This window comes from Drosophila tropicalis, unplaced genomic scaffold, assembly GCF_018151085.1.
Source record: "Drosophila tropicalis isolate 14030-0801.00 unplaced genomic scaffold, ASM1815108v1 contig_393, whole genome shotgun sequence".
NCBI classification, from domain to species: Eukaryota; Metazoa; Arthropoda; class Insecta; order Diptera; family Drosophilidae; genus Drosophila; species Drosophila tropicalis.
In genome coordinates this window covers 4,380,380-4,404,479 of record NW_027172855.1, presented here as the reverse complement: position 1 = coordinate 4,404,479, position 24,100 = coordinate 4,380,380, and the positions used below count along the sequence as shown (strand labels likewise).

At 33.8% G+C, this 24,100-nt stretch overlaps 3 protein-coding genes across 5 annotated transcripts; 1 reads left to right on the top strand and 2 right to left on the bottom strand.

Moving 5' to 3' along the window:
* Window positions 1–4,598: 4,598 nt before the first annotated feature.
* Window positions 4,599–14,422, bottom strand: AkhR (Adipokinetic hormone receptor). 3 transcript variants are annotated; one of them, XM_068284918.1, is made up of 7 exons: window positions 14,325–14,422; window positions 11,268–11,502; window positions 8,987–9,259; window positions 7,934–8,033; window positions 7,355–7,846; window positions 6,923–7,281; window positions 4,599–5,038 (listed from the first exon to the last, which is right to left on the bottom strand). In XM_068284918.1, the coding sequence occupies exons 2-7, from the start codon at window positions 11,414–11,416 to the stop codon at window positions 4,996–4,998; spliced, it is 1,416 nt and encodes a 471-aa protein (XP_068141019.1). In that variant the 5' UTR covers window positions 11,417–11,502; window positions 14,325–14,422; the 3' UTR covers window positions 4,599–4,995. The 3 variants fall into 3 exon arrangements, with proteins under 3 accessions (XP_068141019.1, XP_068141017.1, XP_068141018.1); XM_068284916.1 differs by having other exon boundaries at window positions 14,287–14,421; XM_068284917.1 differs by having other exon boundaries at window positions 14,265–14,413.
* Window positions 14,423–16,521: 2,099 nt separating this feature from the next.
* On the top strand, window positions 16,522–18,138 carry Aatf (Apoptosis antagonizing transcription factor). The gene is made up of 2 exons (XM_068284919.1): window positions 16,522–17,901; window positions 17,959–18,138. The coding sequence occupies exons 1-2, from the start codon at window positions 16,601–16,603 to the stop codon at window positions 18,059–18,061; spliced, it is 1,404 nt and encodes a 467-aa protein (XP_068141020.1). The 5' UTR covers window positions 16,522–16,600; the 3' UTR covers window positions 18,062–18,138.
* A 1,312-nt stretch (window positions 18,139–19,450) lies between these two features.
* On the bottom strand, window positions 19,451–24,036 carry homer (protein). Its single transcript, XM_068284915.1, is given in 7 exon segments — window positions 19,451–21,213; window positions 21,276–21,410; window positions 21,530–21,811; window positions 21,877–21,955; window positions 22,432–22,865; window positions 22,926–23,214; window positions 23,764–24,036. Coding segments are annotated over 7 exon segments (1,680 nt in total). The 5' UTR covers window positions 23,769–24,036; the 3' UTR covers window positions 19,451–20,757.
* Between the last annotated feature and the right edge of the window lie 64 nt (window positions 24,037–24,100).

Sequence of the window (24,100 nt, the reverse complement as noted above, 5' to 3'; positions counted from 1 at the left end):
AAAATCCAAAGTTTTCTGGTGAATCTAAAGATACCGTTCTGTGATTTTCGGGATTGGTTTTGTAAAAGGCTGCGAATCATAATTTTCTTTAGTAAATTTTGTAAATCCTAACATATACCTACTATTTATGTGTGTCAAAAAACGTTTTCAAAAAAATTCGAAAAGTTTTGTGTCTCTCGAAAAAGATAACCACATTTCTTGAATATCTCGAAAGCAAAAGCTGAATGAGGTCAGTTTTGGAATCAGCGACCCCACAAACTTAAGAAATAAAAAAGAAAACTTTGGACCAAAATGGATATTGACCATTGTAATAATAATGAGGATAATTACGAATATGAAATTGATATGAAAATAATCAACCCAGTTATACCTATGTATTTATAAGCATTTGCATTGTTTTTAATTATGATTATTTAAATTTCTTAAAAATAATGTTCATAATTTTTAGTGACGAAAATATAAATATCCAAAAATTTAATAGTAAAAAACAAATTTCATAAGAAAAAGAACTCTTCTAAAAAATATTCAGTAAAGTCAAAAAATAAATATTACATTTGTTAGCATTTATAATTTTAGATGTATTGAATTTAATTAATACTTCTTAATTTTTATTAAGTAAATACTAATCAATTGTTGTTTTTTAAATGAAAAGATAAGAATGTTAATTAAAAGTAAAAATACTCTTTCAAACTTGTTTACTTTGAAAATTATTAAATATTTAAATTTTATTAATCTAAATTCCAAAATAAGTAAGATTAAACGATAATGATAATTAAAATTGGGCTTTCTCATAAAATATCACTACAAATTTAATTTTTCTAAATTTTTTAATTCAAGGAAATAACTATATGTTTTAAATTATGATTATGGAAATAAATATTTATTTTTAATTAGTTAATGAACTTTTATTTCGACAAGAATGATACTAAATTCTTTGATTTTGATTGACTAAGGTTTCTCAAAGGGTCATAAATAGATATTCATTCGATATTTCGTTTTTAATTTCACACACTGATATTTATTAAAATTTCTATCCAATTTCTGTCCATCTGTATAAACACGAACGATACAAAATTGCCCCAAATTATCTTTGAAATGGAATTCCTTGCCTTGAAGTTAGATCCCCGAAAATTAATCAGATTGAAAGCTTAAATACAATTTCAACCCATTCATATACATATATAAGAATGAGTTTAAATATACATATATGTATGTCCCTATATATTCCTTTATATATATTTAAGAATAGTTCTCCTGGTCGTGGATTTTTGATCTAAATTTAAAGCCACAATGTTTGCTTCAAACATCATTGAGATCAGAAATCCATGACCAGTCTAGTCTATGTTAAAATAAATTGTCGTTTCAAACATTACAATGAAAATTCTTCAGATCTTTTTATGTAGTCATTATTCAAATTTTTGGACTACACATTTAAACTCCAAACGAAAATGTGCTCTAAATGAAACACAATTAATCGGTCAAAACTGTTATTTTTGAAAATATGTTTCTGAAAATTCTGAGAAAGCCATTTGAGAAATGCATTGAAGTTTGAAAAGTGCATTTAAAGTGTTTCAAAATAAGCTAAACTTCTTTGTTTGAAAAAAACATCACACACTTTGCAGTGTAATTTTTTGCCAGATCTAACTGCAACTGAATACCTTTATGCCTTTGATGATTTGGCCCATTTTAAAGATTGTTTTTTTGATTTATTAACCTGAAACCCAATCCCAAAGACAATGTTGCCCTTCATATGCCCATAAACCGAAATTCAACTGAACCCTTTTAATGTGTTCCTCGTCCCATCCTCAAAACAATTTTAAAACGCTCCAGTGCCAGTTGGAACGGAGTGCTCTTGGATCGTAAATAAACGGCACGCTCTGCAAGCATTAAAAGCGAACCGAAAACAAAAAATACTCGTAAAACTAGCCTCCAAAATGATATGCACATGGCACCTATTAATGGCTACTTATGCACTACAAGTGTCGTCCCTCCCATACTCCCATACTATCCGAGAGTTCCAATGTTGACTCTCCTATGGCATTTTGGTAAATGACACGAGACTGATGCGTAACACGACAGCAGACCTGAGGGACGAGTGTGTGTGCGTGTGTGTGTGTGGGGGGGCTGAGGAATCTCTCGCCACGACCTGTTCATCATTATGTCGCCGGCATTTTTCACATATATCATGGGTACACACCCCAGAGATGCTATCCACCACATCATCGCTGCATATTTTGATGCGTTTTTTTTTTTTGTTTTTTTCGGCCACAACAAGCCGACCACTTGCTGAAATTTCATTATGTGCGTGATTTATAAATAAGACGAGCGGCTGCAGGCATCTTCGTTCCCAGCATCTCATATAAACGACCCACGCACTTTTCAAGACGGCGCTACAACATCTTGCACGCTGGTCTTTTGGGCTCCACCTCTCTCTCTCTGTCTTTCACACACACACTTTACTAACTCTACCTCTGCTTTTGGCCATCATCTTCATTGGCATTGCCTCTTGTTATTGCAGTTCATTTCGTATTAATCATAAAATTGTATTATTAACATGTTTATTTTGTTCGCTCTTTGAAAGATTCGATTACATGCATTCCTTTTTTGTTGTTGTCTGTTGTTGTTGTTGTTGTTATTGCTTTGAACGTGACTTTGTTGTGTAGTGTTTGAAACGAAAGTGAGCCACTTTCTAACACCAGAAGCGCGGGGAATACGCCGGGAGGGGTATGAAAATCGCGTGGACAATGAATTGAAGTGCATTTCAGTCAACTTTTTATGTTTTTGCTTGTTAATTGGGTTGGCCAAAGGCTGGGCTGCTCACCCATATCTTTACTGTCAACTGCAGCACCTGGATAGCTAATGATGATGATCTCGATGTTGACGATGATCATGTATGTATATGATGTCGACTGATGATGTCCGAGTGTGGGTGTCGGCAACTGAAAGTCATTTTGCGCCAAGAAAGTTGTGGGAATATGTTCGTTAGGAAGACATCATGCGAATAGAGCTCAGGACACTAAAAGTTGCAAATTATGGAAAACGGTTATCCAAACAATATTTCCAACTAGCTAGTGAGAACGGGGGCTTATAAAGTCGTGTTTAACTTTTATAACGTTTTTTATAGTCCCCGCTGGTAGAGTAAATAACGAGCTGTACGAAGCAGTTATGAAGCAGCTGATTGGCCTAACTTTTCCTTTTATCCATAGGGTCTAAAATTCCAAATTTTGGCATGGCATTTACTTTCACATGCCATGGCATTTACTAATTAATTGATCTAAAGCTCTATTTTTGTCAGATTATCACTTTGAATTCGAGACCACAAACCGTTTAGTAGCCGCTTACATTGATCCAAATAGACAGCAGGATGGATACATTTCTTTTCTTGTCTTTATTTGAGTAAACATATTACGGTGGACTGTCAGTTAGCACGTTTCGTGCTTGTGAACTTTAATAAACGTGAGCAGGTTGTCCTTATATCTATTTGAAGTATCAGCAATTTCTACCATCAGTAGAACCAAGAATTGTAATGCCCAATGCTAAAAGCACATAGTTGGAAAATCTATGCGAAAAAACAACCACAAATTAAGAAACTTTTTTTAAAAAGGCCCAATAATGACCCCCAAATATCGTCATCTCAGCTTTCGTCCTTTTTTATACATGTTTAGCACAGTGAACTTTAATACGTTTTACGAAACCAAATGATACCAAAGGATAAAGTGAATCAAATACCCCGTCGAATAAAGCTTGTTTATTAAAATCCAATAAAAATTCGATACTTTTCAACATCTTACAAAATGAGATATTCTCCCACGTGTTTTACATGTGAAAGGGCCACTGGGAAAGAAACAAAGTTTGAATAAAATATTAAGTTTTTAATCTTGTGAAATTGGTTATGGACCACACTTTCTTATATAGACCTTGCGTCCACAGAAGTAAAAAGATTACATTAATTTTCTAATCCTTGACTTGAGCTTTAGAGACTTAAGCAAAGTAAAGGGATATTCTTTAACCCAGGAATGCTTTTATTCGCATTTCATTTATTGATAACTAATGCTGAAAATTTGCTAATCAAATCAATTTCATATTTAATTTATCATTCTTAAAGAAACTAGAAATCCATCAGCATTTGCATGATTATAGAAATAAATAGTTGAAACTGGTTTCCATTTTAACTTGCTGATAAACTTGATATGGCCATATTATTGATGTCTAATCGTTTGCACGTTGAAGCTTGATCAAGTTTTGGTCTTTTGATAGAATTTCACCTGACCCTTTCGGTTCTTTGTTTTGGCCCTCGAATACATTGTTAAATATTAATTCAACTGTATAGCAGGCTACAATAAAACAAACAAAACGAGTTTTCCGCTCCACACTGAACTACACAATGTTTAATAAATATTTTAAAAACACGACCATATAATTAGCGTCAGGGCTTGGGTCATAAACCAAATGATTAACGTCGACTTAACAAATCTCCCCCTTTAAACAAATAAAGCCCATCATTGAGTTCAAGTCCGAGTCCGAGTCCAAGTCGGAGTCAGACTGGCGGCATCTGTTAATTACAGAAATTAAATTCTTGTCGATTTGTTGCTATTTTCTAATATTTTACATTTTATTTTTGGTTTCGTTTGGTTTTATGAATAAATTAATTTAAATTAAGCAATAAGCAAACTAACTAGAGTATCTAAATAGTACACAATATTATGTCTTAAGCGTATTTTATGATAGCATATTGAAAACTAAACGGATCAGATCAAACACAAATACACACAAATATATTTCTGAAGTTGTCTCTCGATCTTTTTCTTTGTTTTTTGAATTACAAATAAATTTTCTAACCCAAACTGGCCGGCAAATTAAATGCCTTTTGTTCCAAGCCGCGATTTATTTTCAGTTTTCCTCTTTAGGTTTTTGGGCTGAGTCGCATTTCTGATAGATAAACGGTAGCTCGGAGATCTTATAGATCAGTTTGGTCGTCTTTGTTGCCGCTCTTGTCTAAGATTTATCCATTTTTGTCAGTTCCATAGAGTCGCCACAACTGAAATTACATCGATAAGTGTTATACTTTTGTTGCTGTTGTTATTGTTGTTGTTTATCTGGGATGAGTTGACATAAAATGATATAGTGGGTGATGAGACAAGTGCCCTTATGCAAGCTCACCCATTAACCTAATTAAGTGAGCTTCAAGTTGAAGATATCGGACTAAGCTCCAAGGTCAAGGTCAAAAAACTAAAGTTGCATCCATCTTATCTAGATTAAAGCAAATCTTAAGAGTTCAGTAGTGAAGAAAATTACAAAAATACTAAAGATAAGAAGAATAGAAATCAAATCATATCATTACTAATGAGATTTAAAAAATGAAATAGTTTCTACACTCATTTTTAATTTTTTATTCTTATCGTGAAACTGACTTTTGAATAATTTTTGACCTGCACTTTTAACCAACTAACCAACCGAACTAACATACCTATTCCTGCTCTAGCACCATTTAAGTTGATCTATTCATAATTTTCATTGATGGATATGTTATGTACATACATACATATGTATAGTTAATAAACAAGTTTTATATAGTATTTAACAGTCTTATTTGTTCTTAAAATAAAAAATGCAAAAATTGTTTCATTGTTAGAAAAATTATTAAATAAAAATTGTTAAAAAAAAACCTTTTTAAAACTTTAAATTACAACTCATTTTTAAATTGAAAGTTGAAATGAATATATTTTTAAAATTATAAATTGGCAAACGATGTAATATCGAATCAAAAGGATAAAATTAATCGGAAATGAACGAAAGAGCATCCGGAAAAGTAATTAAAAAGAGTAAATTAAGACTGATTTTAATTTGACTACTTAAAATGCATTTCAAAAATATTTTATACTATATTTTTTAAACTCATCCCAAATAACCTAACTCTTTATATACTTTGGCTAGATTAGGGTATATTATTAACCAAGAAATCTTTGCAACGTCCAATAATCATCCTTGGTTTTAAAACAAGTAAACATAAGGGCCTGTCGATCCTAATGGCAATACCAGGAATATTTCACCATTAAATTATGTGTTAAAAAAAGTAAGAAATCATTGATCAACTGCAAAGCCAATTGCCATTTCATCCATGAGCTTTAAAAAATAGTTCAAGAATTTACTAAATCACGTGTAAGGACTTCAGAGGCTGGGCAAAATAAAAAATGTAAAAGAATATGTTATGAAATTCGAATAAAAAAGTCACATAAGAAACATCTCAGGCGGGTCTGGGAATCGTCACAAAGTTTCTTGGTAAACTTTCCTTAAAATCCTTCGTAGATTCTAATTTTGTTTTGATCAAATCGCATTTGTTTGTGGTTTCAATTTCTGTTGTCCATTTCAATCAATGTTGAATGGTTTGAACTTCAAGATTAAAGCAGTTTACTATTGAAATCGTTTTGCCATAGACAAAATAACAATTATTAAAATATGGTTTAATTTAATCAGTAAGATATCAGTGTATCATGATCTAAGCCTTATCCTTTTAAATCTATTATATCTATCCTTTATATCTAGTTAAAGTTTTTTGATTGAACAACAAACTGACTAATAAAAACATTAAAGGAAAATTTGGTATTAACAAAGAGTGTCTTTTAAGTGTTCGTTTACTTAACACCTGTTTATGTCTCTCTCACTGTCTCTTTCTGTCCCCCCCATTTAATTATCAATGCAAAATCCTAAACCACAAATTCACTTTTCACGCTTGAAAACCACATACTAAAGAAAATCTCATAGCCCATCTAAGTTGCCCGAAAAGTGCAATCATAAAATTCTAAAATTTATGCCGACAACTGTGCGAAAACCGAAATGAAAAGTGAAGTTGATGATGGTCAAGTCATAAAAAAGAACGAAGAAAGGCAAAAAAGAAAAAAAACGTGTGAGGAACGAAGATTACTTCAAGTAGATGATGGGCGACTTGGGCTTCTCCTTCTTCTCAGCCACTTGGTACTTGATGGTGACAACGCTGACAGTGGAATCGTCATTAGCATCGTCATCGCACTCACTGGCCAGGGGAGCTGTGGCCCCACCGTTGACTGCCGTGGGATGCTGCGAGTGTGGGGAATCACCAGCAGCGCCATTTGCATTGCTATTTGACTTCAGGCGCACCACACGGGCCAACTTTGTTGTGGCCGCCACGGCAGCGGCCATGACATTGCCATGACCGTTGGCTAGGGCATTGTTAACTGGCTTCTGAAGCAGCTGATTGGATGAGTCCAAGCGGTTTGAGAGTGAGGTATGCCGATTATTCACCGACTGAATGGGGAGAAGGAAGTAACAATTAGTTTTATTTTTGCATTCGAATCTCGAGTTCGAATTTCCTACTCACCACATTGTTGTTGTTGTTCATTCTACCTCGAATGTTATATAGACCATAGACCAATGGATTCATGCAGGAATTTGTCGAAGCAAAGATATACAAGGCTTTGCGTACCAATGAATTAACCTGACCCACTGACGATTTGTCCCATGAGTACCACATGCATATGGTATAGTAGGGTGTCCAGCAGATGATGAATACAATCACAATTGAAATGGTCATCTTGAGGGTACGTTTTTTGGCCCGACTCAGGACATCATCGTTGGAGCGACGAAAACGTTCGGCCACCACATCCTTGAGGACTCTCTTGCTCTTGCGATAGATCTCCACATAGATGGCGCCATAGCAGTAAATGAAAACGATCAGGGGAAAGGCGTACATGGCACACATCGTGGCTATCTGATATAGCCAGTTGTCAAAGTCGCTCACAAACGAATGAAAGGTGACACACTGAAAGTAGCCTTTAACGGTGGGATGTTCCTCCAGATGGAAGAGAAAGGCCTACAAGACAACACACATACACATACATACATATCATACGAAATTCACATCATTTCCCTGTTTGTTGCTTTTCCTCTTGTCACTCACCTGCGGGATACTACAAACTGCGGAGCCCAGCCAGGCACAGGCGAGCATTATGCGTCCACGATTATAGGAACGCTGCAGCGGCTTTAGGATGGCATAATATCTAACACAGAAAGAGAGAGAGGGAGAGAGAGAGAGGAAAAATAGGAATAAAAGAAACTTCAGCAAAAAGTAGGCAAACGTCAGCATCGATTGACACTTTTAGTTGGTCTTATCTGGCTATCAATTTGGTTCCATTAGCGACAGTCGGTAAAGTCACCAACATCTAAGCACAGTGGAAAGAAAACTCAAAGTGCATATAAAAGAGCAGGAAACTTTTATGCCCTCTTCTCGTATTAAACTTTGTTTTTAAGAAGTTTTAAGAGCATACAAATAAATCTTTTCACAACCAATTTTATGCTTAAGAACTTCTTCACAAAATTACCTACTTTTGACTGGAAGATTAACATGGGTAAAAAATATTTAGTTTATATTTGAAATGTGTTTCTTTTTATTTAAACAAATTTGATCTAAAACCTGAGGATTTCCAAATGGAAGAAACTGCTTGTTAAAAGCGTTAAAATTTAAAGATATGTATTTACATTTGAGTTTTGCTCTGGCATTTAATTAATATCAAATTTTTCCTTAAAGAGATTTTTAAGCTAAGCCAAGTCTTACTCCTCCAATCTAAAGGATAGACCATTCTTTATAAGCCCTAAAGGATCATGACTTGGATCTAGAAAAAATCTCTAGCATTTCTTAGAAAGATTTGAACTAAATTTTCCCAAAAATTTGAGGAGATGAGGGTAGTAAAATCAAAATCAAAAACAACCTAAAAATTAATCAACATAGAAAGGAGAAATATCTAAAAAAAAAAAAAAAAATGAAAATTTTAGTCCTTATGTCCACTTTACCAACTGTACGATTACGATTAATAGTCACATTTTTGTTATGATTAATAATGTGATCTTTAGTACTTATTTAAACTTTTAAATCAACAAAGTAAATGGAATATCCACTGTGCCTGTCACCCTAAAGAGAATAACATCTCTGTCGATGCTTGGGGACGCAACTCACCTGTCTAGCGATATGCACACCATGACAAAGCTCGACAAGTAGAGACCGAACACACGAAAGAAACTCATGAGACGGCACATCAGATCCGTGGAGCGCCATTGGACTGTCCAGGCCCACGCAATCTCTAGCGGCATCAGTAGGAACGTCACCATTAGATCGGCAATGGCCAAATGCATTAGCATGATATCGATACGTAAGGGACATCGCAATCGTCGTTTCGTTAGTAGATACAGCACAGTTGTGTTGCCAATTGTTGAGATCACAAAGAGAATGCTAGCCAGAGAGAAACGTAAAAGAAAAAAGGTTACACCAGGCGATTAGACAACTGCAAATTAAAGAGGTTTTTGTCTTTTATTCGTTTACGATTCGATGTACGTGGGAGAGTTGGATTCGACTGCGTGGGAGTTGAGTGCTTAATATCGGTCAATAGGATAACCATAAACGAAAACTCGGAAAGTGTATGTTTAGTTCGACAATGAGAATTGCATTACACTTTGAGTTTAATTTTATTTCAATGATAATTGCATATTACAACTAATCACAAATTCTAATTCTAAATGGTAAATGTATCATGATTTAGATTAGATTTTAAGAGTGCAAATGACTTTTTATTAAATTCCTATTTGCATGTACTTAAACTTCTTTTAAACTACTTTTATATTAATTTTTGTAAATTTTGGAATATAAGTCCTAATCGAAACTGTGAAAAAGAAGCTTCTCCAACCGAATCAGTATATACTATAAGTCTTTATATACTTATGTATAGATGGCCATATCTATTTGTCTAACTCAACACAGATTTCTTTCGAGATTAAGGTGATACGCAGGCTGTCAAGGTATATCAAAATAGGATGACTATAAATAACTAAAATTGTATCATATTGCATTCCATATGGGTAGCATTAAGTCGGAATAACTTTTGGGAAGTTTCAAAATGTTTTTTTTGTATCGAATTCACACCGGGAAAGAGTAAGAGTAATTTTAAGACTTGCCAAAAGTAACTGAAGATTTATTTTAAAGGAAATTTCCAAACAAAGAACTTCTTAAAGTAATGTCCTTTAAATACATATATTTTTTTGTTGATAAATAAAAGATAATTTTGATAATTTGACTGGAAGTTTTGTCTTATTTCCACTCGAAACTAAAAAAATGTATAATTAATTTTAGAATTCAGTTTAGTGCCTTTGAGATAAGCATCATCTTGAGAATTGTCACAAGATCAAACATGGACAAATTTTGTAAAGTTTTATCCTTTTTATGTATTTTGTTTCTGTTGCAAAAAACCTCATACAACTTAGCGTCAAATAATTTTGGATACAATTCTTTTAAAGCTTAGAAATTTTATAATATGTATCCAGAATTCTGACGAATTGGTTTATTGAGCCCAAAATTACATACATAGGCTGGCTACTAGCAATTTATTTATTTTATTAATTTTAGTCAGATGTCTATAGATTCTTAATAAGGGTGAGTAGACGAGTCGATATAGCCACGTCCTTAGAAAGCTACTAGAATAAAATTTGGTATTTAAGTTTTTTGTTTCGATCTCAATTATTGAAATTGAAAATTCTTTGAATCGGAACACTATAACATATAGCTTCTTTGGAATCCATTGATCTAGAAGCCAACTTTATTGAAAAATATCGTACATTAGTATAGATATAGGCCAGTCTTTTGAGAGTAAGTTTAGTTAGGAATTTTTGAGGACAGAAGAATCTTATTAAACACAAAAACATTTTAAAAACGGAAGCGTATATGAACTAAATTCAAGAGAACTTTACCTACATACATATCCAGATACGGACTTGCTTTGCGGATTTTAAAATTAAAATAAATGTATAATAATATTTGGCTGACTTAATAAAACACTTTCTACGCCTTTTTTAGACAACTTTAATCGATTTAATCAATCTCTCTACATTCTGCCTGACCCTTTCTGAACCCAATTCTCAAACCATAGTCTCGTAGTCGTAGTCGTACAAATTCCAATTGAGAAGTAACGAAAATGTTCAGACATTCTCTGTCAGAGACACGAAATGATTTATACTTATTTATAACAAACACCTACACATTCCGGCTGATAAGTTTAGAAAAAAGCCAAAGCCGCGTCCCCAGCTTATCAGGCCGATTCGATGTGTGCGATGCCAAAGTACAAGCAACGCATACAGAATGCATCACATGAGAGAATTGATGCTAGATCGATGCAATGTGTGGGTGGGTGCTAAGAGGAAGTGAGTTCACGTGACGGGTGCTTTGGTTATCGCTCTCGGTTCGTACTCACCTATAGACCGTTATGGAGAGGCGATGACCATCGTTGAATATCATATCCTTGGACAGATGCATTGTGCCATTGGTTTTGTTCACATTGGACCAATCCTTAAGTATACGGTGATCATATATCTCTTCATTCACTTCACCCGACTGGGCCATTGTCACATTACAAATGTCAATGGCGGCGTTTTTGCTTTCTGCCTTTACTTTTTGCAATTTTTCAATGCCTCAAAGTTGTTGTATTTCTGCATTTGTGTTGAAAATTTATGTTTAAGTACTTTGCTTTGTCATTTCAGTTTATAAATATTCTTTAAATCGGTTAAAAATCATGTTTTTATGGTAAACAATTCCTTTACTTAAGACTTTGCAGTTATCAAAGAAAAAAAGTCAAAAATGTAATAATTGTCAAAGGTTTCTTCAATTTCCTTTTCTTATCTATTAGATCAGCGGATCATATACAATATGCCTGTTTATTAAAGCTTTTACTATATTTTACGTATTGTTAATATAAAAACAATATCAAAACCTTTGGTTTTTTAAAAATAACCAATACACTCTGTATTACTTAAAAACATTAATAATAATACAATTTATGGCTTTTTTTAAACCCAAAGAACATCCTTTTTATTAATTTAAAGTATTTCTTGCTATTATGGCATCTCCAATAATATAAAATATAAATAATAAGGCTCTTAAAATTTGATCAATAATCATCCATATATATAAGGACATTTCTGTTATGGTTTTCCTGACAAATGAAACTCATGTAATTGCAATTATTAGTCTAGTCGTCTAATGTGTCAATACTTTTTTGATTCACTTAAAGTGTAAATGATTTGTTTAACTAAATGCTGAATGAGTTCGAGTCAAATAGACATTATCTTAATTAGTAAGTCTACAGTGATTATCTATCAGTATAAACAAAGGCAACGGAATTATTACACGTCCTACATGTCGTATGAGTGATATACGCCAATTTTGTCTTTAGTCCATTTTAGCAGCCAAAACAAATAAATTTTTGCAGAAATTATCACATCACATTCTAAGAAGAATCAGTTTTCACATAAATTCATTGAATTTTAGTTATGACCAAATCAAAAACAATGATCACCAACTTGTGTGGGGTCAGTGCAGGAACTAGCCATAAATATTTTGACTAAAAAACATATAAACAACAATTCGACTGACGCATATTATTGTTCTATGTGGAGGAAAATGGGGGGGGGAGGGATGCTAACGATTAAATCGATTAAAATAGAAATCGCACGTTTTCATTTGAGATGATTATAACACAATATAAAATTTTTGTTCTAGTTATTGTGAATTGACAAACAAGTGCACATAATATTTGTTTATGTTTTTATTCCTTCTTTGGTTTTCTTTTCACTTTCTTAATTGGTTTCACTCATCAAAAAAAAAAAAAAAAAATTGCTGGCACTTGTTGAAAGTTCAAAAACACTTTTATTATTTGTATTATTGCCATTTTGTTTATATTGTTTGTTGCATTTTTCGTCTTATGTTATTGTTTATAATATTGGTAAAGAGCTTTGACCTTGAACTAATTGGTTTATTTTGCTGATTATAATAAAAATTCCACTTATGCTGGGCGACTTTCATTGTACAAATACGAAGCAGTAGGTAACATATAGACAGATAGAGGGAATGTCGCTTCTCATTAATCTGTTAATCGATTTGTGCTCAATCAAATGACAACAATAACAAACAGCTCACTCAATTAAATAAATAATCTCTCACTCTTTGTTCCACCCTCTCTTTCTATCTGGCATTCTCTTATTTCTGCCTATCTCTCTTAGTACATTAATCCTTGAGCATGCTCCATGCCCATTGAAACTAATAGTGGAAGGTATAATTTGTTTAATCGCACACAAACAACGTTTGTTGCCTTTTGAACTTTTGTATTTTTTTTTTATTGCCTTTTGGCAAATAAACAGAACACCAAGAAAATTTAACAACTTAAATGGGCCACCGATTTTCAAATGCCCTGTAATAAATTTTATGGACTTCATTTACTACTTCTATTGATAACGTAAATAAGATGAATTAAGTAAAGATAGTAACTATTTGAATTTGACTATCAAAGAACAGTGCAGGGAAGGTTTATTTTTCCAATAAAGTATAATAAAAAGAAACAATTGATAAATGTTTTCCTATAAATCTAAACGACTTTTCTTCAGACTCTGTTTAAACTCTAAAATATATTTGTTTTCAAAGCTTTGGTTAAGGATATTCCATATCTCCAGCTATTTTTGATGCTTTGGAAAGGGTATACCGAAATTGTATAAAATAAAATTGAATCCAATTTATTGATGGTATGCAATCTTTCAACAAGTGAGAACAAATGAATAGACCATTAGAATACTCGTATTTCTTCGAGTATATATGTAAGTCCACAATTATAGAATTCTTTCAAAAAAATAAATAAATATTAAGTCACAGTCAATATTAACGTGATTATTAGTTAAACAAACAAATTGCTACACTTAATATAAAAAATCTATATACATATTTTCAGTTTTGGGATTTTATGTATAACGATATTTAAATAATACTTTATTTTATGTTTCTCAATTGATCAATAACCTCAAAAGGAAGGATCGCTTGTGGAAACCCAGTTTTCCCAATAAATCTGTTGGCAGCATTTAGAAAATCTTGAAACGATTACTCAACAAAGTCATTAAATTATACACTAGATTCTTCCAGTTAACAACAGTAAAAAGTCCAATCAATCTATATGTATGTACATATATAATTGTAAGTGTCAGATTGTAGGCGTTCGTAATCGAGATGATTACGAGAAAAGTACGTGTACGTGATCTACAATTTCTTTTGCTTTTATTTTGCTTTTTGATTGTCTTATTTTTCTATTCGTTTCGTTGTGTTTCCGTTTTGTTTTTCGTTTTCTAAACACGCGCAAATGCCGTGTACGGTTCTATATATGTACATATATACAAATACAAATATTTGTAGAAAGAAAATTTGGATATACATTGAAATTATTCAGTGCACACCTCACAACACTAAATCAAAGGCGAACGATACACAGCACTCATTTAGTTTTGATTGTTATCGATATGGATCACAGTTAAAGAATTAACGGTAAACTTGCAAGGCGATTTTCACCGTATACGTCCGGCGTCCAGGAACTAACTGAATTGATCAAACGGCTGCCATGAATACTGATGCTGCTGCCGCTGATGCTTTGCCGTGAAATGAAAATCTCAACAACAACTGATAATCTAATGAAATAAGTAAAACAAAAAAAGCACAAGAAAAAAAGATGAAGCGCATGTAGTTGGCAACGCTGCTGAGGAGCTGCGATAACGATAACACTTAAAGGCGACCCCAATTTTTGTCTCTGTATGCGTATTTGGGGCCCGCCCGCATAAAAAAAAACAACAACAACAACAAAATGTCAATTTTATCAATCCAGAGTGTGTCTCAAATTCAACTCAAAGTTCAAATGCTGTCTGTCTATGGCTCCTGGATCGTCAAAGACACTTAAAACAAATTCACTCTTATCACCATTTCGTCAAAAAAAAAAAAAAAAAAAACGAACGAAATAACAAAAAAAAAAAACGCTCAATTAAAATTACTTATAATTCTTATCTCCCTTTGTAGTACGTCTCTCGTATGAGGGGCGGCACGTCTTGACTTTGCCTCTATTTCGATGAGTTTTGTTTTATTTCAAACACTGCGCAATTTTGTATCCTTATGAACTCTTTGAGCGTTCGTTCGTTTCTGTTGTCATTTGCCAGTCAAGGTTAACAATATAACCTCGCTATTGGCAAACTGAACCTTTTCATTAAATATAATGAGTGTCAAAAGGATTTCAGATTTCAGATTTCAATTTCAAGTTCATGGCGCCCGCTATTGTATGCTACATTAACTTGCGTGCGAGTGTCAATGGGTGTTTATCCATTATCAAGATGCACCTGTGCTTTGTCGATTTTAATGAGCAAACATGCGACAAAGGTGAGTGTTTTTGCTTTCAATTCGCAAACTGAAATATAATATGAAGCTTAAAGTGTTGAAATTGGAAATTGATAAAGCGAAAAGCAACATTTTAATGGATCGGCCCAAAAGTGTGCTATGAAATATGAAACAGGAATACACATTCAAACCAAACTTACACAAACGAAGTCGAGCCGGAAACTGTAGGATCAGGTCAATGACACCATATAACCCACATTAAAGATTATTTTCACTGTCAGTTCCTTGAATAATAATGAAAATGGTTTATTTCAAGGATATGTAACACTTTGTCTCATTTAGGGAATGACTTTTAACGAGCATTTTAAGAGTATGAGTCAAATAGACCAAATTTAATGCGTTTTTTTATGACTAAAATTATTGTTTTTAATTTGAATATTTAAAGTTAATATTGGTTAAAGACGATTGGAACAAACGGTTTCCTTCCTCAGTTTCGACAATGCAACAACAAAAGTTTTCGAAAACTCTTTGAATACTTACATAAATGAAAGATATAAGGAAATTTTTGAAGCATGTATAATGTAAAGATCTAATGTAAATAATTTTATTGAAAATCTTAATAAGTTTTAAATTTGATTCCGCTACTACAATATAATATTTAAATCAATGACAGTTTCACTTGAACATTGTTTTGATTGGTTGTCATGTGCTTAGACCAATTTAATTGATTATTTTTTGAGTATTTCAAAAAATTGCTCAAATTGCTATGCACAGACAATCATAGGCCAAGTTTCAAAACGAGTCAGTATCATAGAGTTAAGTACAAAATATTGCGAATTAATATTTTTAAATTATTGATTAACCGTACATATTAATACATAATATTCATATTGATTATTCCTATAGTGAATAAAATTGCAAATCCTAAAGCGCAAACAATTGGAGAATAGCAGAATATTTATACTAATCATATGATGAGCTCATTCAATAAATCCTAACAATCCAATTGCTATAAATTATCCTAAAGATCCAAAACCAGGTAAAGGATCAAGATCAAAGATCAAGTACTTAAGTTCCATAGTGAATTAAAATTGCCGTCGAATGAGATATTGTTCATCAAAATCTGATAAGAAATAGATACTCCTTGTTGCATTCGAAAAATTGCATTTGTTTTTAAATTAGCCGCGTAGCACTCCCCTTAGGACTTTTACTCTCCCCTTAGAACTTTCACAGTGGCTCCAGTCGAAAGTGGCGCCATCCACAGTTTTCGAAAGAAATTGGAAATTACACAACACTGGCTTAAGTGCTTGTAAGTAAATTTTACCACGTGCGGTTGTTTTGTTTTTTGCATTTTATTGTCAAAATTTCATTTTATGTGAAAACAGATTAAGAATGCTGCGAAAAAACAAGAAGCAGCCACAGACTGTGGCTGAGAAGGTTAGCCGATTGCTGGCTCATCCCAATGACAGCGACAGTGAAGAGGAGTCTGATGTGGACACCTCGGCGAGACTGGCAGATTTTGAACCGGAGGAATATGATTTGCCGGATGCAAGAAGTACAGAATTCCGTAAACGCAACGTTAAGTTGCTGTCGGAACAAAGCGATAAATACAAGGGAAAGATCTCTAGTCGCAAGGAAATGGAGGATGACGAGCTGTCCTATGAGCAAAGTGACAGCGATGAGGAGGCTCTGGCAGCATTCAATAAAGAAATAAAAAGTGCCAGAAAAGATGTGGATAGTGAAGATGGAGATGAAGACGAGGAAATTGAAGACAAGAATGAAGAGGAAGAAAGTGACGAAGACAATGAAGAGGAGGTGGATAGTGAAGGCGATGATGATGCTGATAGCGGTGATGAGGATGAAGATGATTCCGAGGAGGATGAAGATCAAACTGACTCAATCAATCCCTCTGACATTATGTCGAAAACCAATCATCAAGCTGAAATGCAAAAAGGTCTCTGTGTACAGAACCAATTGCGCATATGGGAGCGCCTACTAGAGTTGCGTATCAACACGCAAAAGTTTACCACCAAAGCAAATCAATTGCCATCGCCGTCAACGCTAAAAGCTATTTATTCTTCCCCCGACCATCAAGAGGAACTGCAAGCAGTTTTGTCTGAGGCCCAGGAGCGTTCCTCGAAGCTTCTACAGCAACTTTTGGCCCTGAAGCAGGCTCTAACACAACAGAATTCGGAGCATCGTCAAGCTGTCAAAAGGAAATCCCTCCCAGACGACTCTGAACCACCGATTAAACGATTTTCTAGCATTCTACAAGATAATTTCCAACAATCCTTAAACTATCGCAATGAAGTTCTGCTTAAATGGGATGATCGTACCAAACTCCTGACCCCGGGTGCTGGCCTAAAACGTAAATCCCTGCAAGACGATTACGATATTATTAAGAAAATCAACAGCGCCTTGGCCAATCGTCAGTCTCTGGTGGAAAAGTCCCAGATACCTAAGAACAACAATCAGCTAACCAACCCGGATGAGCAGAAAGAGCCAGAGCGTCAGCCACATATATATGATGACAGTGACTTCTACCATCAGCAACTTCGCGAGCTCATCGAGTACAAGGCGAGTTCCACATCCAATATGAGTGAGATTACCAAGCAGTTTGTTGAGCTGCAAAAGTTGCGCCAAAAAATGAAGAAAAAGGTCGACACCAGGGCTAGCAAGGGAAGAAAACTGCGGTGAGTCAATTAAAATACATCTAAATCGCATTTATTAACTCTGTTGTCTTCTTTCAGCTATGTGGTTCACAATAAACTTATCAATTTTATGGCTCCAAATGAGGCCAGCGATTGGACTGACAGTTCGAAAACGGAGCTATATAAATCCTTATTTATTTAGGAATAATTTAATAAAATGATGCTTTAAGATTGGATGTATAAACTAATGCAATATACTTGATATAATTTAAATGCCAATATTTCACGTTCAATATTAAGTTTACCGCCGAACAACGATTTAAAAATCCATGTTTATGTTAGATGGTAGAGACTTTTTTGCCTCAAAACGATCAACACATAGCTTCAGTTTCGTATAAAGGATTAATCCCATCCAGTTTATCTGATCTGCTACTCCAACCAACCAAATTTTTCTTATCCTCTGTTTGTTTGTTTTACAAATGTTGATTACTTTCCGAGGCGAGGACCGTGGCAGCGAACTGTCGCGTAATATCCCAATACACATTCTTCCAGAGGTTTGCCTGATTCAGAAACAGTTAATTGAAACAGTCCAACTGATCTCCAAAAAAATAGAACTGTCTTTAATATAAACATCATATGCTGGAGATGGTGCCTGTGCAAAACAAGGTCTATGGGTTTTTTTTTAGACCTTCCGACATTTTACTTGCAGAAAGTCTTCAAGCGACCTTGTAAAGCTTCACTTAATTCAGGAATTCTCGAAAGACTGTGTTAACCACTAACTATATAAAAATATATATATATATATACTCAAATCTCAACCAAGTTTAACCAACCAAATTAACAAAATCTCTAAAATTTGACCATCTAAATTTAATTTGAGAATTAAAATGAACTTAGACAATTGTTAGTCTTTAACTAAGCCTAATGTCATTTTACCGACCATTGTAAATATATTGAATTAAATTTGTATTTTATTTTTCATTTATTAATGTATTTATTTTCGGTTTTGTTCATGTTTTAACTGCTAAATTTGTATGTTCAACATTTTTGTTTTATTTTATTTTTTGTTTATTTAAGTTTGTTCTCTCGCTTCTCATTTTAACTGGGTTAATTATGCAATAACGCAACGGTCAAATGCATAACAATATATGGCTAGAATATAACCGCAATAAGTTCGGTGTTTATACTGTGTCTATATATCTTTACCGTTTCGTGGTTGCAACAAACTGCATGTGTTTGTGTGAGTGGGGTAAATCGGGGAGATTTGCATTGTATATTATTATTAGTATTTATAATATTTTTTGCTGGCTTTTCTTCGAGTTTCGTTTTTTTTTTTTTTTTGTTGTTGTTGTTATTTAATACATATTTATTCATATAAATATGTATATATACATTTAATTTGTTAATATATTAAACTAGTTTTCCATTGATGCACATACTTGACTTGGTATTTGTTTACTTTGCTAGATTTTCATTTCATTTTGTTTAAAATTAATATTATAATTTGATGTGAAGTTTTCTTTTAGTATGTTTCGTCGTCTAAGTCATTGTTAGTTTATATGTTTCATATATTTATAAATATATATGTATATATATATAATGCTAGTAAATTAGTATTTAATTGCAATAAATAGGGAAGAGAATGTGTTAGGCGGTTTGATTTACGCATAATTTTTCTGTGACAAAAGTCAACAAACAATTTCAAACCTGACAAAAAAACTAACACAGAATTTTTTAATCCAAATACAATAATTATTATAATAAATAAATACAGACATTCAAGTTTCTTAGAAAATATCGAAAAAGATTTCATATAAAAATTTCGAGCACATTTACAATATCAATTTTTGTTCTTTTGTTATTTTTTGTTTTAGTTTTGTCTTTGGAAATAATTTGATGATGGAGTAATTCATTGTCAAGCTCTCGTTTAAAAATTAATTAACAATCAGCAGAAAATGTGTATATAATTAAATATAAATGAATGTATCTATTAGAGCACATAGTATCAATTGTTTTCTATGTTTGTTATATAATAAAATGTGTATAATATTGCACTTTCAAATGCGTACGAGAATATTAATAAATTACTTTCGTGTTTGGTTAAATAATAATCTTAAAAAAGGGAAAAGTCACAGTGCAGAGTGGTACAGAAAATTTTTAATACAAAATTATTTCTTTTAAATACTGGGCATTAGTTTTTTGTTTTGACTCGAAAGAAGTAATACCGAAAGATATTTTGTAAATATAAATAACAGAGAGATGCACAAAATCGAAGAATTTACTTTTAAATTGCTAGTAGAAAATTGCCAAAATGGTTTTAAAAAACATAATCTCATATTTTCATTTAATAGTAGGTATTGCTAAAGATTAAAGCATTGTTTAATGATATTGCACGAAAATAATTTCTTCATAAAGTCTTTAAATAAACAGAATATATTGATTGTGATGAAATCGTTCAAAAACATTTGAAGATTACAAACAGTTAATCGAAAATTGCACAAAAGGTTTTAGAAACTGATACTTAAATTCCAAAAAACTACCAATTTATAATAACTGGCTTACAGCAAAGTTTAAAGATTTTCCTAAATAAAACTATATCAGAAATAAATTGTTAAAAAAATAAAAGAAATCTCACGGGCAAATGTAAATGCACAAATATTAGAAATTTGGAAAATTCTTCGATTTTTGGTTTCCGTTGTCAAACTTTCTTACAATTAAAGATCTAGCGTGGGGTGTGGAAGTGTTTTTGGTGAATGATTCTTTTTCCTTTTGTGTTTTTTTTTTTTCTGTTTACAATCTACCAATACAAAGATTACAAAATGTTGACTATTTGTTTTTTTGTTTTGCTATTTGTTCGCTTCTCTTTTCATTCTCTCTCTCATTGATTTTGTAGTTTGTCTAATTGTTAATGGAATTTTTTAGCAACAAGGGCAGCCCAGTTTTAGTTTTTGATTTAGAAACAAGTATGGTGGCAGTTTTAGCCCCACCAGCAGCAACTGCCCCCTCATCATAGGCGACATTTGCAGTGGCAGTGGCGGCAGCAACCGTTGTTGTGGCCGAGCTGCGTCGATTGGGTGCCACTTGACGTTGATGCAGCTCTTGAAGCAATGCCGAATGCTTGTCCAATGCTGTCAATTGGGCCGTATTCTGTTGCTCATAGAGCGATGACTGCAGCTGGGTGTGTATTGAAGTGACATTGGAGAGGGTGCTCTCGGCCTCGGCCGTTAGAAAATTGCTTAGATAACGTTTACTAGTTGTTGTAGTTGTATTTGTGGTTCCTGATGTTGTTGATGATGATGATGATGCTGTCGTTGTAGTTGTGTTTGCCATTGTATTCTGTTCCTGCGCTGAAACCTGAAAAACCAACACGATTCGATTTAGATGAAAGAGAAAAATAAGATAAATTAAATTTGCACCTTTCTTTTCGCCCCCATATCTGGGTCTCAAGTGCATTTTGCTGGATGTATAAGATTTTCCATATCCTTTTGCACCGAATATAACTCTGACAATTGCTTGGCAAACACCACATTCAGTTCGCTAAGTTTAGCCAGCTGCAAATAAAAAATTACAATTAGATAATCTAAATTTCCTTCCTCAAATGTAATTTAAATGAATCTTTTTACAACTCTGCTATACGAATACATAGTAAGAGATTAATCTTATGACTTACAGTTTGATCATTGCACTTTTCACGTAAACTCATATTGGCTGTTTTAAGCTCAATTTCCTGTTGCAACAGTTCTGTCTGTAATTGCTCGGTGCGTGCTTTCAGAGCGGCTACCTCGCGACGTAATTCATCATCTGTAGGTCCACCACTACCAGCACCTCCGCCGCCAGCTACTGCTGCGCCACCACCCACACGTAAAACTTCCATATCTCGCTTTAGACGTATATTCTCTTCCTTATAGGTATGCAATTGACGCTTCCATTCATCCACATTAGCCGTAGATTCCTGAAAAATAGAAAATAAACTTGAAATTATATATTTTATTAGTATTAAACTTAAGATTAACTCACCTGCAAGGCGCTTGTTAAGCGTATATTATTATTCTTCAAGGTGGCGAGCTCAATTTCCCATTTCTTTGCATTGGCACAGCTGTCAAAATTATAATAAGAGAAACATTTTATTTTATATTAATATTATCAGTTTAATAAACTATCTTGGTGTAAAAACTAGAACTGATAAAAATTTGTTAAATTCGTGAATTTCTCTTAAAATAAACCGAACGTTGTTTTCATTTTTTAGGAAATGTCATATCATTTTTCAATGCATCTTTATATCTTATCTTATAATAAAAAGATTAAACTTGTTTTATTTTAAAGATAAATATGTCAAATTGTTTACTTTACTTAATAGATAAACAAATTTGCCCTCAGGAGACAATAAAAAAAACTATAAAAACCATCGGATACATCATAAAAATAAATCAGACCCATTGGAGTTGGGTATATTCTATATAGCAATATGATTAAATTACGATACGATATGATATGATAAGGATTTTGAAAATGGATTTCCCATTAGATTTAGCGATTTCGCGTCCCAAATTCTAAAACGAATTCAACACTCACCTCTGAGCCAATGCCATTTTGAGACGTTCGTTTTCATATTTTAATTGCTGTTCAGCTGTGGCACCAGCGCCTGGACCCGTATGCATGCCCACAATGCTGCCACCAGAGGATATGGTGATGCCACCGCCGCCCGTAACCGTTGCTCCCGATGAGGGCTGTGGTGAAGGTGTGGCCGAACTGATATCCTGTTTACCATCAACTGTATTGAGCAGCTTATGCGATGGACTATCTGGATTAGCATTCTGTGTATTATTCAAATTCGGTGGCTCGACAGTGTGAGGATCAATGACGGTATTATCATTCTGCATGCCTACAGCACGACCAGAAATAGGTGAAGTATTTGCCGAAGTGGTCGGAGTTACCGCATTGGAGCCATTTGCAGATTTCATTGCATTTTTGGTCGCCTCCTTAACTTCTTGGAATTTTTCCACAAACTGTAAAAAAAAGAAGTTGTTTAATAGTAATAATGGGGGAATGAATAATTTTATCTTTACCTTCGTGAGTTCCGCCTCGGATGCAAATCCAAGGCCGTACACTGTATTAGCTCGCACATCGCTCCATTGGCCAAATTTTTGGGATGTCTGTGTGAATGTCATGCTTGGTGTGATTGTGGAATTAATTACTGCCTTGGTGCCTTCCACTGAGATGATTCGGTAGAGATTCCGGGAACTATCATAAAAAAAGCTGACATTAACGGCCTTCATGCTGGCCGTAATCCAGGTACGTTTGGTCTTCGGATCGATGTGGAAAACATGAGCCTGGCATGTGAAAATTGGTTGTTCGCTGTCGATAGAACGAGAGAGAGCGGAATAGGATAAGAGACGTGATGAAATGTATGTGTGTGGATGGGTGTTAATTAGAAATTCCACTTTAATGGTTTTTTAAATATTTAATTTTTATCATTTTACCAAGGTGTTGGCATGTTCTATGTTCTCCTCCTTCTGCTGCTGCTGCTTCCGCTAGTTGTCGGTGTTGTTATTATTGTTGTTATCGCTGACTGACTGGCTGGCGTCGGCGGACTAAATTGCATTATGTGCTTAAACGTTTTTTTTTTTTTTTTGTAGCCTTCGTTTTTGCTTAGCCTTTTTTTCGTTTTCAATTGGCCAGCCTACACTTCCATGTACACACAAACATACATACACACACGCACACAGACACATGGGGGCATATAGCCCAAGACCGACAACAACACCAGTGGAGCAGAGCAGAGCAGCAGGCGGCGCAGCGCAGCTTGGCAGCGACGCCGTCATCGTCGATTTTTCCCCCATCTCAATTGCAGAATAAAAAAAAGCCTCTTTGAGGAATTCTTTCTTTATTATGCGAAATGCTTACCCCATTTTGTTATCCTGTGTGTGCCCTCCTTTTTAATTTGCGTCTTTGTTGGATATATGTATTTTATTGTGTACTACTTTTTGCTTATATTCGTCAATACAAAAAAAACGCCTAGTCCTAAAGTGTTGTTCAGTATTAGTGTAGTAGAGCTGCAATAGTTGTGCAGCAAATTTAAATTAACAATACGGATGGCACAGAAAAAAATACCGGGGATTTATTAATGTTATACCGAAATATTTAATAAATAAATAATAAATAATACGCAGATTTAATTCTTACACACGCACGAATTCGCCGACCGTCAATATTCAATGGTCTTTCCCATTCCCAATGTTCC

Excerpts from the sequence above, each read along its gene's own strand:
- Aatf (XM_068284919.1), top strand. The coding sequence starts at position 16,601 with ATGCTGCGAAAAAACAAGAAGCAGCCACAGACTGTGGCTGAGAAGGTT. Across the intron at positions 17,902-17,958 it reads AGCAAGGGAAGAAAACTGCG|CTATGTGGTTCACAATAAAC; the intron begins GTGAGTCAATTA and ends GTCTTCTTTCAG.
- AkhR (XM_068284918.1), bottom strand. The coding sequence starts at position 11,416 with ATGGCCCAGTCGGGTGAAGTGAATGAAGAGATATATGATCACCGTATA. Across the intron at positions 8,034-8,986 it reads GTGTGCATATCGCTAGACAG|ATATTATGCCATCCTAAAGC; the intron begins GTGAGTTGCGTC and ends TTTCTGTGTTAG. Across the intron at positions 5,039-6,922 it reads TCGCCCATCATCTACTTGAA|TTGTGGCGACTCTATGGAAC; the intron begins GTAATCTTCGTT and ends ATGTAATTTCAG.